At 42.0% G+C, this 13,329-nt stretch overlaps 1 protein-coding gene and 1 long non-coding RNA gene across 2 annotated transcripts in view; one reads left to right on the forward strand and one right to left on the reverse strand.

Moving 5' to 3' along the window:
- Positions 1-7,980, reverse strand: part of RORB (RAR related orphan receptor B) — a 192,907-nt gene extending 184,927 nt beyond the window's left edge. The window contains exon 1 of the mRNA XM_059142577.1: positions 7,334-7,980. Coding sequence (XP_058998560.1) covers positions 7,334-7,340 — 7 coding nt within the window. The 5' untranslated portion in view covers positions 7,341-7,980. The remainder of the gene's footprint in view (positions 1-7,333) is intronic.
- LOC131812717 (uncharacterized) overlaps positions 5,801-13,329 on the forward strand; it is a 60,231-nt gene continuing 52,702 nt past the window's right edge. Inside the window, exon 1 of the long non-coding RNA XR_009346450.1 lies at positions 5,801-6,018. This is a non-coding gene — a long non-coding RNA (uncharacterized LOC131812717). The remainder of the gene's footprint in view (positions 6,019-13,329) is intronic.

Here is a 13,329-nt window from a genome sequence, read left to right on the forward strand (position 1 = left end):
TTGTTTTGTGGCCAGTACTACTTATTTACTCCATGCCAAGTGAAGACTATAAATGCCAAGGCCTTTTGAAAAAGCCTTTGCTGTTTCCTTCTTAAGAATGATTTTGTGTCCAAATTCAGAGAATACTTATCATATTTATGATTAAATACTAAAATATTGCATATCTGCTGTTGTCACATGATCCTAACATAATTCTAATGAAATTCAGGTAATGAATGTAACAGTCTTTAATGAAGGGTGCTTTACTGAATAGTCATAAGAAAATTGTTAAAAATAGAATTTAAATTAAATTGTAATATTCATTGGAAAAAAGCTTTACTATGAGATAAATTCTATGTAGTGGTTTTCTTTATAAGCAACCCAAATCTTTCATATACCCTATGGTTCCAGGATATCGGGCTTATGTGAGCACAAAGTGGTAACTAGTAACAAAAAACACAATTCAGTAAACAATCAGATTAATTTTCCCTTTCTTTGCTGATGTCTGTAATTCCTCTGAATTAGAGAAATATAACTCAGGACTACATGATGTAACTAATCACACACAAAAATGACATCAACAAATACTCTTTTAGCAAAGTAACTTACAAAGCATACCCATCCAGTTAATAAGATATTCATGATGTAGAGGTGAACATGCTTAAGTCGAAACAAATTATCTTTGCACTTTTATAAGGGTATGTTTCTGGACAAGTTTTTAGCCTCATGCTTTGAAGAAAGGTAACATGTTTGTTTTGGCCTTTGTAAGAGGCTGCCTAAGCCAAGAACATCCTAATTTAATTTAAAACAAAATTTATCACATAATTGTAATAATTATTATAAAGTTAGAGTTTTCCAATATTTAAGAAATAAGCACTAATCAAGAAAAATGCATGTTATGTTAAGTATAAAACAGTATACCTTCCAAGTGTTATTTTTAAATGCTTTCAATGCTTACTCTGCAAAGTATTAAGCAATGTAGGTAAAATATATATACTGAATACCATTTTTGACTCCTCAGATAAGCATGACTAAAACTGCACTTGTTAAGGGGAAAATAAATCTAGGACTTGAAATATTGATGGGCACAGAAATATATTTTAAAGGTGACCAGAGCAAGCCAAAAGTTCTACGTGGCTTGCAATGCATAATAATTTTGGGACACTATGATCACAATATTTCTTTTCATAAGAATCCACCCCCTCAATGCCATTAGTTAACCGCATGGTTATTATATTTAGCTTGATTCACTATAAATGCCGTTATAACACCTGTGGTTTCCCTCATTAAGAAATGAATGGATGGGGTCAGGGGTTGAAAGGGCAGCATATGCGCTATGAAAGAACTAGTTAACATAGCCTATTATATTGGTGCACTGGTAAATCTCATTTCTATTCATCAGATGATTAGTTCAATCAATATTTATTCCTCTATGCTCCCTTTGTCTTGTGCTACAAAAGAGGCATCCTTCAATTCATGGCATAAGCCTTGTTAGCTATGAATCTGTAGCTTAATTTGAGAGGGAATATTTTATTTATTTGGCAGTCCTGAATTCTTTGATTCCTTTTCTCTCCAATTATCATTAGGTAGTATAATGGAGTTTTGTGTAGATTATTTATAAATAGATGCTATTAACAGTTTCTTTTTATGCAACTCAAGTACCACATGTATTCATTTCTTCCTTTTGAATGCTCTGGAAAGTTGCGTCTGTTTCTCTAAATATGTTTGAATTTGGAAGTCTGGATTGTGAAAGCAAAGATAAGAATGATTTTCTCTCTCAAATATTCATTCTTCTTGTCTGAGTGGGTGGTTATAGGCACATACATATACATATTGTGTATCAGTGTGTATCAACAGACGCCTCCAAAGACTGCTATTATCTGCTAGGGATTCTGTTAAGTCAGAGATTCTATTCAAAGTAAGATAAATATTTGCAAGAAGCTGTAATTGAAAGATGATTACAAAATTACAGGAATAATACTTTATGTGTAGAGCGCTCATTTTATCAAAGGTCATTATTCATTACATTAAAAAAGACTTATTTCATTTGTGTACTTAATTTTTATCCCTTAGATAAGAATGGATGGAATAGTAAAACTATATTGAGAATAAATATTAATTATTTAGCACAGTGTTCACTCCCTACATTTACTTTTCTGTATACTTAACATCACAATAAAATGTTTCATTAATGTCAGTTACATTAAATTAATAGCGATCTAACTTAAAACTTTCAATGCCTTTGTAGAATAAATACAAAAATGATTTAGTCTTAAGAAATTCTTTTCTCAATAATAGAATGACAGGAATAAATATGTACATACTAAGTCACCTCAATCACTAATAACTTTTGCATTATTAACATACATGCTCATCACCTTTGCTTTGTTAACAATCTGGCCAGAATTTGATAGTTTTAACTTTGGAACTAATTCTCCTATTTCCTTGTATAATTATCTGTCAGGCTTAGATTACAACAACAATGATGCTATTCTTCACAATTTAGAACCTTACTTTATTTACAAATTTGCAGAACACCAGCACACCTACATATGTTGAATTTTTTTAACTTGATAATTTATTAGAATAATTTCAAACTCTGTATTAACTGAATGCTATAATATGTCCTTCAAATTAGAGGTATATTATTCATTGCTGTGAAAAAATCTAGTTAATGTGTTGTGATTCACACTTCTATTTTTTCAGACTATTGTAGTAAAAAATATAAAACCTACAATGTCCACAAGACATTTCTAAAAGGTGGACACAAGTTTGTAAAATGTGATATAATAGCTGAAAAGAAAGTTTTACTTGTCTTTTTTACCTAGAAAACCCCGAATCACGTTAAAATCCTGGTGTCAACTCTATATATGCTACTTTTAGGGGAAAAGTAGGTATTATGACACAATTCCAATGTCATTTTCATGACGACCAACCCTAAAACTCAATATTTTCTTGGTGCTATAAAGTCCCTGTTGTGGTAAAACTAGGTTTCATGATTTTGTAACATTTAAATTTGAAATACAGTGTATTTGCACTACATACACACCATAATAATCACTTTTAAGGCTGCTAATAGTTTAGTATTTAACAAATAGTTACCAAAATGAGAAAATGTTAGCATTCATATTTGATGATTATAAAGTAAACATGTTATTTACATTAAAGCAAAGCTTCATATAAAGATCTTCAAGGGTTTTCTAAACAGTATAGATCTTCAAGGGTTTTCTAAACAGTATAGCTAAAGCAAAATCCAGGACTTCTAAGTTTTAAATGAATCCTAACAAAGGAGTTTTAATCTTGTATCCCTCATGTTTATGAGGCCTGCTGTTCAGTATTTCTCCCTTTATATTTCCATCCTGGTTTTCCACCTCCTGATTATCTGAGCATCTAGAAAAGTAAAAAGCCTTGGTGCCACTAATACATCTCCCAAAAGCTGAGGATGTCAAACACTCCTGTGTCATAATACTTGTTGTAGATTCACTCAGGATGATGGGGATGGGGGGGAGGAAAGAGTCCCAGGTTGTAACCACCTAAGAAAATATTTTATTTTTCTGGCTTACTATTTTTTTCCAACAATACTTGAAACAGAGCTTTAGTATTTTTCTTTAAAATGTTTAAACCTTCACTTTTCTTGGAATCCAGTAAGACAGCTTACTGGATTACTTAATGAACAATTATTAAGGGACTATTGACAGAGATGTCCTTCCAGCATTTTTTTTTTTTTAATTGTGGAAGGTGGAATCTTGGTTAGAAATATTTAATTGGGATTTGTGGAGGAAATTAAAATGGGAATTCTGTTTAGAAATATTTAATTGGGATTCGTGGGGGAAATTAAGATAGAGAATTCGTTTAGGAAATCTAAAGGCCTGGCCAGGAAGACTTTTAGAGCTCCAGACTTCCAAAGGGCCACCATACCCCTGAGAGCAAGCTGCTGCTTTTCTAAAGTTAGCAGTTAATAAAAATTAACTACCTGAAAATAATAGATGAAAACTGGGCTTCAGAAAAGCCAAGCCCCATCCTTGTTTACAGCAAGCATAAAAACCAGATTTCTAATCCGTAGGAGCCACAATCACCTATTGATTGCGACGACATCTGTGCCCCTGTTTTGGGAAGCAGGGTTTTCTGTGGAGGCAGGGCTGAAAAATCCTACCATTTCCCTGCGCTTGTGCAATAAACCGCGGACAGGCCTCTCAGGAAGGAGTCTTGAAACCTACACCTGGGCTCACTCATTTCTCACCTATGGATGGACCCAATTAAAAGTCCTCCCTTCCGTCTTCAGAAGTTATTCTTTTCAAAAACGCAATCTGTGAAGTAGCATCACTAGAACTCATGTGGTACCCTCTAGCAGACAAAGGGTGAAATGCTTTGTGCGCCACCAAAGACAACCTCCTTCGCCCCAGGCCAGCCCAGAGTAAGCCGCGAAGCTCTAGCTCCCTTCCGGACGAATCAGTTCAGCACTGGGCACACAATGACCTCAAAGATCAGAGCTCTTAACCCCTTTCTTACCCCAGAGCTTCCCTGAGGACAAAATTTCTTAACTATTGTAGACCTGCCGGGGGCGGCGGGGTGGGGGGCGGGGGGAGGGAGGTTGCGCTGACGGACGTGGAAGGTGGGTCATCTGGATTGGTCCTGAGGGCGACCACTTAATCCGGGACCAAGTTTATGTCGCACAAAGCGTCCTGATTCAGGATAGTTGCCAACTGCAAACATTGAATCAGAGGCCAAGGCACTGACGGGGACCACCTGGGGATGGTGTGTGTGTGTGTGTGTGCGTGTGTGTGTGTGTGTGTGTGTGTGTGTGTGTTGGGGGGGGTGTATTGGAGAAATGGAGTGGATACGCTGTAAAGCTGAGTTCAAAAACCATCCCCTCCCCCTGATGAAGGCTGATTAGTAGCCCAGGCACAAGAGAAAGCTGATTTGTTTCCGCTCTCACTTCTCAAGTTCACACTCAAGTTCAACCCCTGACTCTCACAAGAGGTCTGAGGAGCCCGGACCCTTTCTCAGCCTATCCTTAAGAATAACCCCTGATGTTGCGGGTGGGCAGAGCCTGTAGGAAATGCCTAGGGACGCAGGCAGAAGAGAAACAGTAAGGGGTCAGGAAAGGAGAGCCCGGGAGGTAGAGAAAGGGACTCTGCCACTTTGTAAGCTTGCTTTTTCTCCAGTGACAGCCCCCCACCCCCCACCCCGGGGCCGCCAGAGAGGCGCCTTAAGACCTGTAAACTCCACTGGGCAGCCTGGCTAGGGTGATGCCTTCTGGAAAGCGGGGTTTCGACTGGTTTCTAAGGGTGAGCACTAGCGAGCGCCTGGCTTTCAACCCTTCCGGCTGCCAGAGACCCCCGAAGCGAGCACGGTGGCGAACCCGGACTGCCTTTGCATACTGCTCCTTCAGGAGCAGCGCGATCAAGCTACAACCCGCTCCTGCCCCCACATTGCTCCGTTTTCTTCAGTTTAAGGGGAGAGTGAGCGGCTTTTACCCCGCAGGTCCTAGTGCCGGGTCGGAGCGAAGGTGACGCGTGGTTTCGGACCTTCAGAACACAACCCAGCCAACCGAGAAATGTTGGAAGGGGAGAAGTAAGGGAAGGGCGAACTGGTAGCCCCAGATCAGAGCAGAAGAAAGGGAAAGGAGAGCGGATGGTGGTGAGATGAGGCAGAAAAAGAAAAACAAAGACCGGGGCATCTTTCACTTAAGGGTTCTGTACTTGTCAATTGCCCAAGTACAGATTTGAGAGTATGTGGACAGTGGAGCATGTGACCAAACCCCCAACTGGTACATTCAACATTTCGCACAAACCGGAGCTCCCACTCCCAGGGCGCGGGTCAATCATCCCATTAGGGCGTCCCTGTCCCTGATCTTCCGCTATCTCCCTCCCATCCACTTCCCTGGACAACCTCTCGGTTCCTCCTCCTCCTTCCCTTTCCTGCCACGTCCCAGAGCCCCAGCTAACCCAATCCCTGCCCTAGCGTCCAGGCTCCAGGGTTCACTGTGTACGGAGCAGGGAGAACATGTCGCCACCCCCTCGGGGCCCTTCTAAAGAGGTAAGTGTTGGGGGAGTGAGTGAGAGGTGTACACTGCCCGGTAGAAGGCGATGAATGTTTGCAGCCCCACCTTTCCAAGTTCTACCTGCCTAGTCCACCTGTCGCCGGGTCAGGGATGTAGGGAGGCCCGCGGGTTAGCCGTCTTCGACTTTCTGTTGCCAGCACCAGAAGGGCGTGCGAAGGGTAGTGGAGAGCCCCACAAAGAGCCATAGAGTGGCCAGGAAGAAAAACGGTGTGAGGCAGGTGCCCAGAGACTTGCACATATCCCCATGGCACGCTGGCACCCGGCCGGCTCTCCAAGAAAGAGTGAAGTTGTGGCCAAGCCGAAAGTGGGGGAGAGCGGGTCGGAGCACAGCGCGCAGGAAACCTGAAGGTCCCAGCACTGTAGGGGAAGAGACCGACAAAGTGATTCCCTAAAGGCGGGCAGGCCATCCACTAGAGCAGCCCATGGGGTACCCAAGGGAGGTATCTTCCCCTTGTCCCCGGCGCGCCGCCCCACAGCTGCCAGCTTGCCCCAGGGATTTGCCACTGCTGTCGCCGCTGGGGGTCTTGGCTCAAGGGCTCACCCAGCACGCCTCCCGCAGCGGCGCTTTGACAAAAGAGCCTTCTCCACCGTGGGTAGCGCGGGCTCTCTTATCCTCTGGAACTTTCTCCGCGCAACTTTTTCGGGGCGGCGCTCGTCCCCCGACCGCGCGGGCTCTAGCACGCGGACCTGGCCAGGGCGCAGCGCCGGCGCAAGGGACCCACGCAGGGGACGATCCCAGAATCCGCGTCCAGTCCCGCGACACCGCCCCTCTGCCTACCACTCCCACGAAGGGACATAATAGCCGGCCGGGACGCTGGCGGGCCTACTAACCCGGAGTCTGTGTGCCCGCGCGCTCGCGCCCCGCCGCCTGCCAGTGCGCCCAGCGCACCCAACCCCGGCGGGCCACCACGACGCGCCGGGCGCTTCCAGCCGCTTCGGTCGCGAGGCAGCCCCCTTCGACTCTCCCTCCATCCGGCGTCCGCTTCCGCACCCGAGAGTGACAAGCCAAAATGGTTCAGTGCAACTCATGGACTGGGAGGAAGCAACTAGCGTCGCTCCTCTCTCCAAAAAGCGCCCTCCTGCGTCCCTCCAGAACTCCCGAGAGGCATCGACACCTTCCTACAACTTTCTACGCCCAGGCCATTTGTAGCCCACCTGCGAACGCGAACTCCAGACCTGCGCCCCGAGAACCTTCTTCCCGTTCTGCAGGGTGCGCTCCCCTCCCCCATCTCCCCATCTGGCTGGAGTTGGCCGGACCCGGGGAGCCTCGGAGTCCGCGGGCTCGCTTACCTCGCATGGTGTGGCCGCTCTCCCGCTCCGCGTAGTCATGAAGCTGCTCCCAGCCCGAACCCCGGAGAGCCAAAAATCCTGCTCAGCACGAGTGAAGAAGGTGGTCGGCAAAGAGCTGCTCCGCCGAGAAAACCATCCCTTTAGGCGGACGCCTTGGCCGGAGGGTGACGTTTGCCGCCGCCGCCGCCGCTGTGTTAACAGTTTTGATGATGGTGGTGATGACTGTTTTGATGGTTGTTTGGTTGTTTGTTTTCAGGAAGGGCGAAAAAAGAAATGTGCTGTCTGGCTGGTGCCTGGGTTTTGTTTTGCTTTTTTTTTTTTTTTTTTTTTTCCTCCTTTCTCTCTAATGTGCTTGCTTTTTAAAAATGCCACCGCCTCCGGCTCAGAAGATTTCTTTTGTGATCACTTGGACTGAGGAGGAGGAGGAAGGGCAGCAGCAGGAGGAGGAGGAGTTGGTGGTGGTTTTGTTAGTTACAAAGAAGAAGGAGAAGGAGCAAGGGGGGAAAAAAAGGAAACAGAAAAGGAAGAAAGGCGGTGTGGATGGCAGAGCATGTGCGTTTTCACATGACATCTGTGCCTGTTAGCGGATCCAGTGAATTTTCACTGTTCAGTTACAGGGAGGAAGGGAGCGAGAGAGAAAGAGAGGAGAGAGATGGAGAGAGAGAGCCGAGAAGGGGCTTATACGCGAGGGCGGGTTTGGCCGGGACTTCCAGGCCCCGCCTCCTGTCAGCGTCGCCGCCTATCAGCGCCCGGCAGCGCTCGGAGGGGCCGCGGCCAGGGGGAGGGGCCGCGCTTCCCGAGGAGAGGCGGGGGTTAGGGACCCGGCAGCCGGACGACGGCCGGAGCTGACGCTGGTCACTAGACACTGTCCGAACTGGGCAAGGGAGAGGGAGCGCCCCAGAGAGGGGGGCAGACCGGCAGGTGACATTCACTTGCGACTCCAGGAGGAGGGAGAAGGCACTGACCAGTCCTTTTAGAGGCGAGAGACGTGGGGCTCCCCGGGTCCCACGTTCCGTCCCTCTCTCGCAGCGACTGCCTGCCCCGATAGTTTTGAATTTCTGGCCGCGCTCTGCAGAGTCCTCTTTCGGTAAACTCCAGATCTCTGGCGGGGGTTTCCGTGAACAGGACGCTTCAGTTTTAGTAGCAGAATAATGCAAAGCAACTTCCCTCACTTTGAGCATAACCAAAATGCAGTCCCGTGCAAGTGCCCTCCGCTTCCTTTTAAACCATCTTTCAGATGCTTCCCGCCCTGAATCCTAAAAACAGAAAACACGACACACTAAGATTACTTCACTTTTTAAACATTATTTTAAAATTTTTTTTACTACTTCCTTTTTTTTTTTTTTTCCAAAGAAATTTCTGTTAGCATTCGGAAATCTCTTGGCATTGGGCTACCCTATTCAAGGATAACAGTCCCAGCTGACTGTGGCTACCTTACTGATGCCAGGGAAATGGCCAGAGGTATGCTCCTGCGGTGCTGTTTATTTGATAAAGGTGCAGGGCTCTAGGAGGGAGAAATTTTAAGCCCACTTGCTATGAGAAGATATTTACCTATTTATTGGAGACAGGCAATTAAACGTAAGTATTTTGTATTCCTTAGGTGAAAACTGTCGTCTATGACCATTTATTTATTTATTATGACCATTTATTTATTTATTTTGATAAAAATTCAATGTATATATCAAAACTGTACCTTTGCAAGTTTCCCCCTCTGGGTGGAGACAGTAAATATAGTGACCTCATCTCTGGTCCCTGGTCCCCCATCACAGTAGGTTAATCAGCCCCCTAAAAGATAGGGAAAAATTTTGCTGCTTCTAGTCAGTCTTAAGGCATTGAGGTTCCTACTCATTAGTGTACTTGTTGGTAGAGCAGGCCTCATCATCGTTCACCTGTGCAACTAATTTTATTTTTACTGGAATTTATTCATATTATGTCATGTAACACAAAGTGCAATGCAGAATTGGCGATCATTTAGTTAATTACTGCACCCTACACTGCCAAGTAGTTTGTTCCCCCCTGTTTAAATAAAAAATGGATTAGATTACTTGCTGAATCTTCTCTAGTGCTAAATTGACTTAGCCCTGCTATATGCCCTTCCATTTGCAAGCCAATGTGTAATTTAGGAAAATTTTAGTATTAAGAGTAAAAGTTGATTGAGTCTTTAATTAAATGAAATGAACAAAAGGAAGTTACTGTTCAGAATAGTTATTCCCTTATAAATACCTTTCCCCTAGATTTGTAATTGACACAGTAGTTAATCTTTTAAGATAATATTTAAGGCTCCCTGGTTTTATCATTTTTAATCAAGTAAAATATATTCATCATAACTACATTAAAGCTACACTAAGTTATGCCTAATTTAGTTGCTTCATTAAAAATTACTGAATATAAAATAGTCAAGAAACAAATTGTGACTACATCATTTTAATTTTATGTGCTTCAAGCAGAGACACAGGAATGCTGAAGTTCTTTAAAGCCTTTGTAAACACTGTTATTATTGTTATTGTGATTATTTTAGTTTCTATTTCTGATTAAAGAGAAATATCGAAATTCAGGAATTTTAACTCTTGTAGTCTTAAGTTTCTGAACATTTATTGAATTCTTAAATTTCTTTTACTGCTGTAATATCTATAATTCTTAAGAAAGATAGCCATCACATATATGATAAGTGCCTTTCCCCCCTCCTATACATTTTTAAATGCCCTTTGCTTTGTCGGTTCAACAAAGCATAATTTTGCTTAGAACTGTACCACATAGTTCTTAGTCCCTTTTGAAAACTTTTGGGAAAATTATTAATTAGAAATAAAGACTTAAATTATATCATTTAAAAAGGTGAATTAAATTATATATAGTGGTACAAAAGTATTTCCTTTTTAGAGTGGAATAAATGTTGATCACTGGATATATTGTGGTGATCTGGGATAGTCTGGATCTTACCAAAAATGAAAAACTGAGTTCTTGAGCTTTCCTAATAAGTTGCAAATTATGTCAACTGAATGGAACCTATTTGTGTAAAATAAATATTCAGGACTTAAGTTAAAGAAATCACCATTTTCCAGAAGTCTTAAAATACTTATGTATAATCTGGTGTTTTTGTAACCTATCTGCCAGCAACTATCCGTATTTTGATTAGCATAATAATAATAATATATGGATATAATGACCTTGTTCACATGAAGGGCAGGGTTGGTCACTTTACTTGGATGATCATGCAACAATTTGGTTTTCTATAATCTTGAAACTCTGCTTTTGTCCCTGGGTCTGAAGAGTGTTCTAAGTTGATGATTTTAAATGAAAATCAGTAGGTCACAGCACTGTACTTAACCTGAAGAACTGATATAATTTCACTTATGTTCCTGTTAACCTGCTCCCTGGACATATCACCACCCCTCAGATTTAGCTGTAAGGCTACAGAGTAATAATGAGAAGAAATATCTTGAAAGAGGCAGGGTTTATTTTGAGCAACTAGATAGGGTGAACATAGCATTTAGGATTATTTCAATCCTAAAATGTTTGAACCCAAATAGGAAGTAGTGGTTCACCATATGCTAAATATTTAAGCCTATTAAAAATGGAAATGGTGAAGTACTGAGCTTACTGTTGCCAGGGGGACCCAAGAAAGATTGAATGAAAGATTTGGTAAAGATGCTCTACTATACAGATTTCTCTAGTAGACTGAGAATTGTCCAGATTAGCTCCAATATCCTCTGCAAGTGTAAGTGTATTCTCATGGAGGTAATTACTACAATCCCAGCAGCTGCAACAGAGCTAGGCTTCTTGAGAATGGAAGCTCCAGGAGAGTACTTCCCTAGAGGTGGAAGAGCTCTTGGTACTTTATACGTGCTTGATAACTATTGGTTGAATGGATGCTTTCCACTCTTTCGTCCACTAGGTGTGAATCAGAAATACAGCAAAGACCTGAATAAGATCTCTTCTTTCTTAGTTTCTAATGAATGGGAGGTAAGGTTGGGGGCGGGAGAGGTGAGTTTGGAAAGAAGGAGAGGGAAGAGATTTTCTCTTTTCTCTTTTCTTTCATTCATTCATTTCTATTTTAAACTCTCCTAATTTGGGGAAGAAAAAAAAATGATGTTTGGGTTTGGTTACATAATCACAAAAGAAAGCAAAACTTGGTTATTTTCATACTTATTACTATTCTTAGTTATAATATCAGGTGGATCTTCATAGTCTTTTAGTACTTTTAAGTTCTACTTCATTTTTAAGTATGGATGCAATTTCAACAACTTTTCAGAACGAAAAAAGGGAAAATATACTAAAAATGAATAGTTGGTGCTTTATGTAATACATTGGAAAGAGTATGTGTGGGACAAAACAAAATGAACCCCAATGGGGTAAGAGGTAAGGTAAGCTTTCAGAAAATGACAAAATAAATAACTAAGGAAAAAAGAAGAACTAACATTTATTAGATGAACCACATGATCTATCAGCCTATTCGATTTCTATTTCCTATAAAAGCCTACATGGTGTATATTGTAGCTCACCCCCTAACACTTTCCCTTTTTTTTTTTTTTTTTTAAAGATAAAGAAACACAGGCTTAGAATGGTCAAGGAACTTGCCTAAGATCACAAATCTAAAGATGTTGGATCCATGACTCAAACCCAGACATAGCCTCTGAAATGTTAAGTTCCATGAGTATGGGAACTTTCCTGATTTTTATTTTTTCAGTACTGAATCCCCAGAATCTAGGATCTTACCTAGCAACCAGTAGATGCTCAAAATATACTTGCAGGTGAATAAATGGATATTTGCACTCTTGCCCATTGCACAGTATAGCATGTCCACACACTCTAGGACAAAACTAGTTATTTGCTAAGTGCCATTAAACAAAGAACAGTGAATTTTGACTTTGAAGATAAAAGGATACTGTGAAAAATTTATTTAATAATTATCTAATGCTGGATTCAGGTCCATCATGGACTCTAGGAAATACTTCTGTAATAAATATTTCAGGTCATAGATAATGTGGGTCTGAATTAAAATGGCATGAGTAGAAACGAAAAAAGAGAAAGGCTGGATAAATTTTGACAGCCAAAAGCTACAAAGTCTAGTTCACGATTATATGGTGGTGCTGGTGGGCAGTGTGTTGGTTAAAGTGAGGGAGAAGTCAAACTAGATCTTCATGAGTAGGAAGCTGGTAGAATGAATATACCATTAACAGAAATAAGGAAGGAAGGCAGAGTAGGTTCTTGAATAAATAGGGGAACATGCTGAGATTAATTTTCAGGTTTGGTGTGTACTGGTGACAAAGTCCAACAGATGGTTGGGAGTGTAGAACCGGAGATTTGGAAATTGTTAAGAGGTGAAAATAAAGATTCTTAAGACATTAAGGAGAAGCAGAATAATATGAGAAGAAACCAAATGTCTCTTTTTAATAGGTAGGGTGGAGGGATACGCCAGTGAATAAGAGAATGGCTGGGGAATGGTGGCCTGCATCGATCTCAGAGAAGTCAAAGTAGGAAAGTTTTAAGAAAGAAGGAATGATCGGCAATGTCAGATAGGCAAAGAACTCAAGAGCCATCAGGTTTGTTGATTAGAAAGTTATTAGTGATTCTCAGGAAACCTTCAGGAGTGAGGAATGAAGAGCTATTAAGACACGGATGGAAGCAGGGCAGTGTTTGGATTATCCTTTCAAATCGTTTTGCGGATGGGAGAGGGGTGGGTGGTTAGTTTGAAAAGATGGTAGATCAAGTGTTTGCTCTCCCTCTCTCTCTACACACACACAGAGAGAGAGAGAGAGAGAGAGAGAGAGAGCACATTTCTTTCATTCTATATAAGCTCGGGACTGAACAAAATGGGTAATTATAGATCCAAAAAGAGGGTCTGGAGAAATGAGATCAGTGGTCATGGGCAAGCTTTGGTAAGGGGCACCTCTTCTTCTGAGACTAAAATCAAGAAACGGAATAGATAAAGACAGCAACTTTGTTGAGCTATCGGGGTTTGAAAACACATGTAGGGGGAAAATATTGGGTCTAGGTCT

Source organism: Mustela lutreola, chromosome 12, assembly GCF_030435805.1.
Source record: "Mustela lutreola isolate mMusLut2 chromosome 12, mMusLut2.pri, whole genome shotgun sequence".
Lineage (NCBI taxonomy): Eukaryota > Metazoa > Chordata > Mammalia > Carnivora > Mustelidae > Mustela > Mustela lutreola.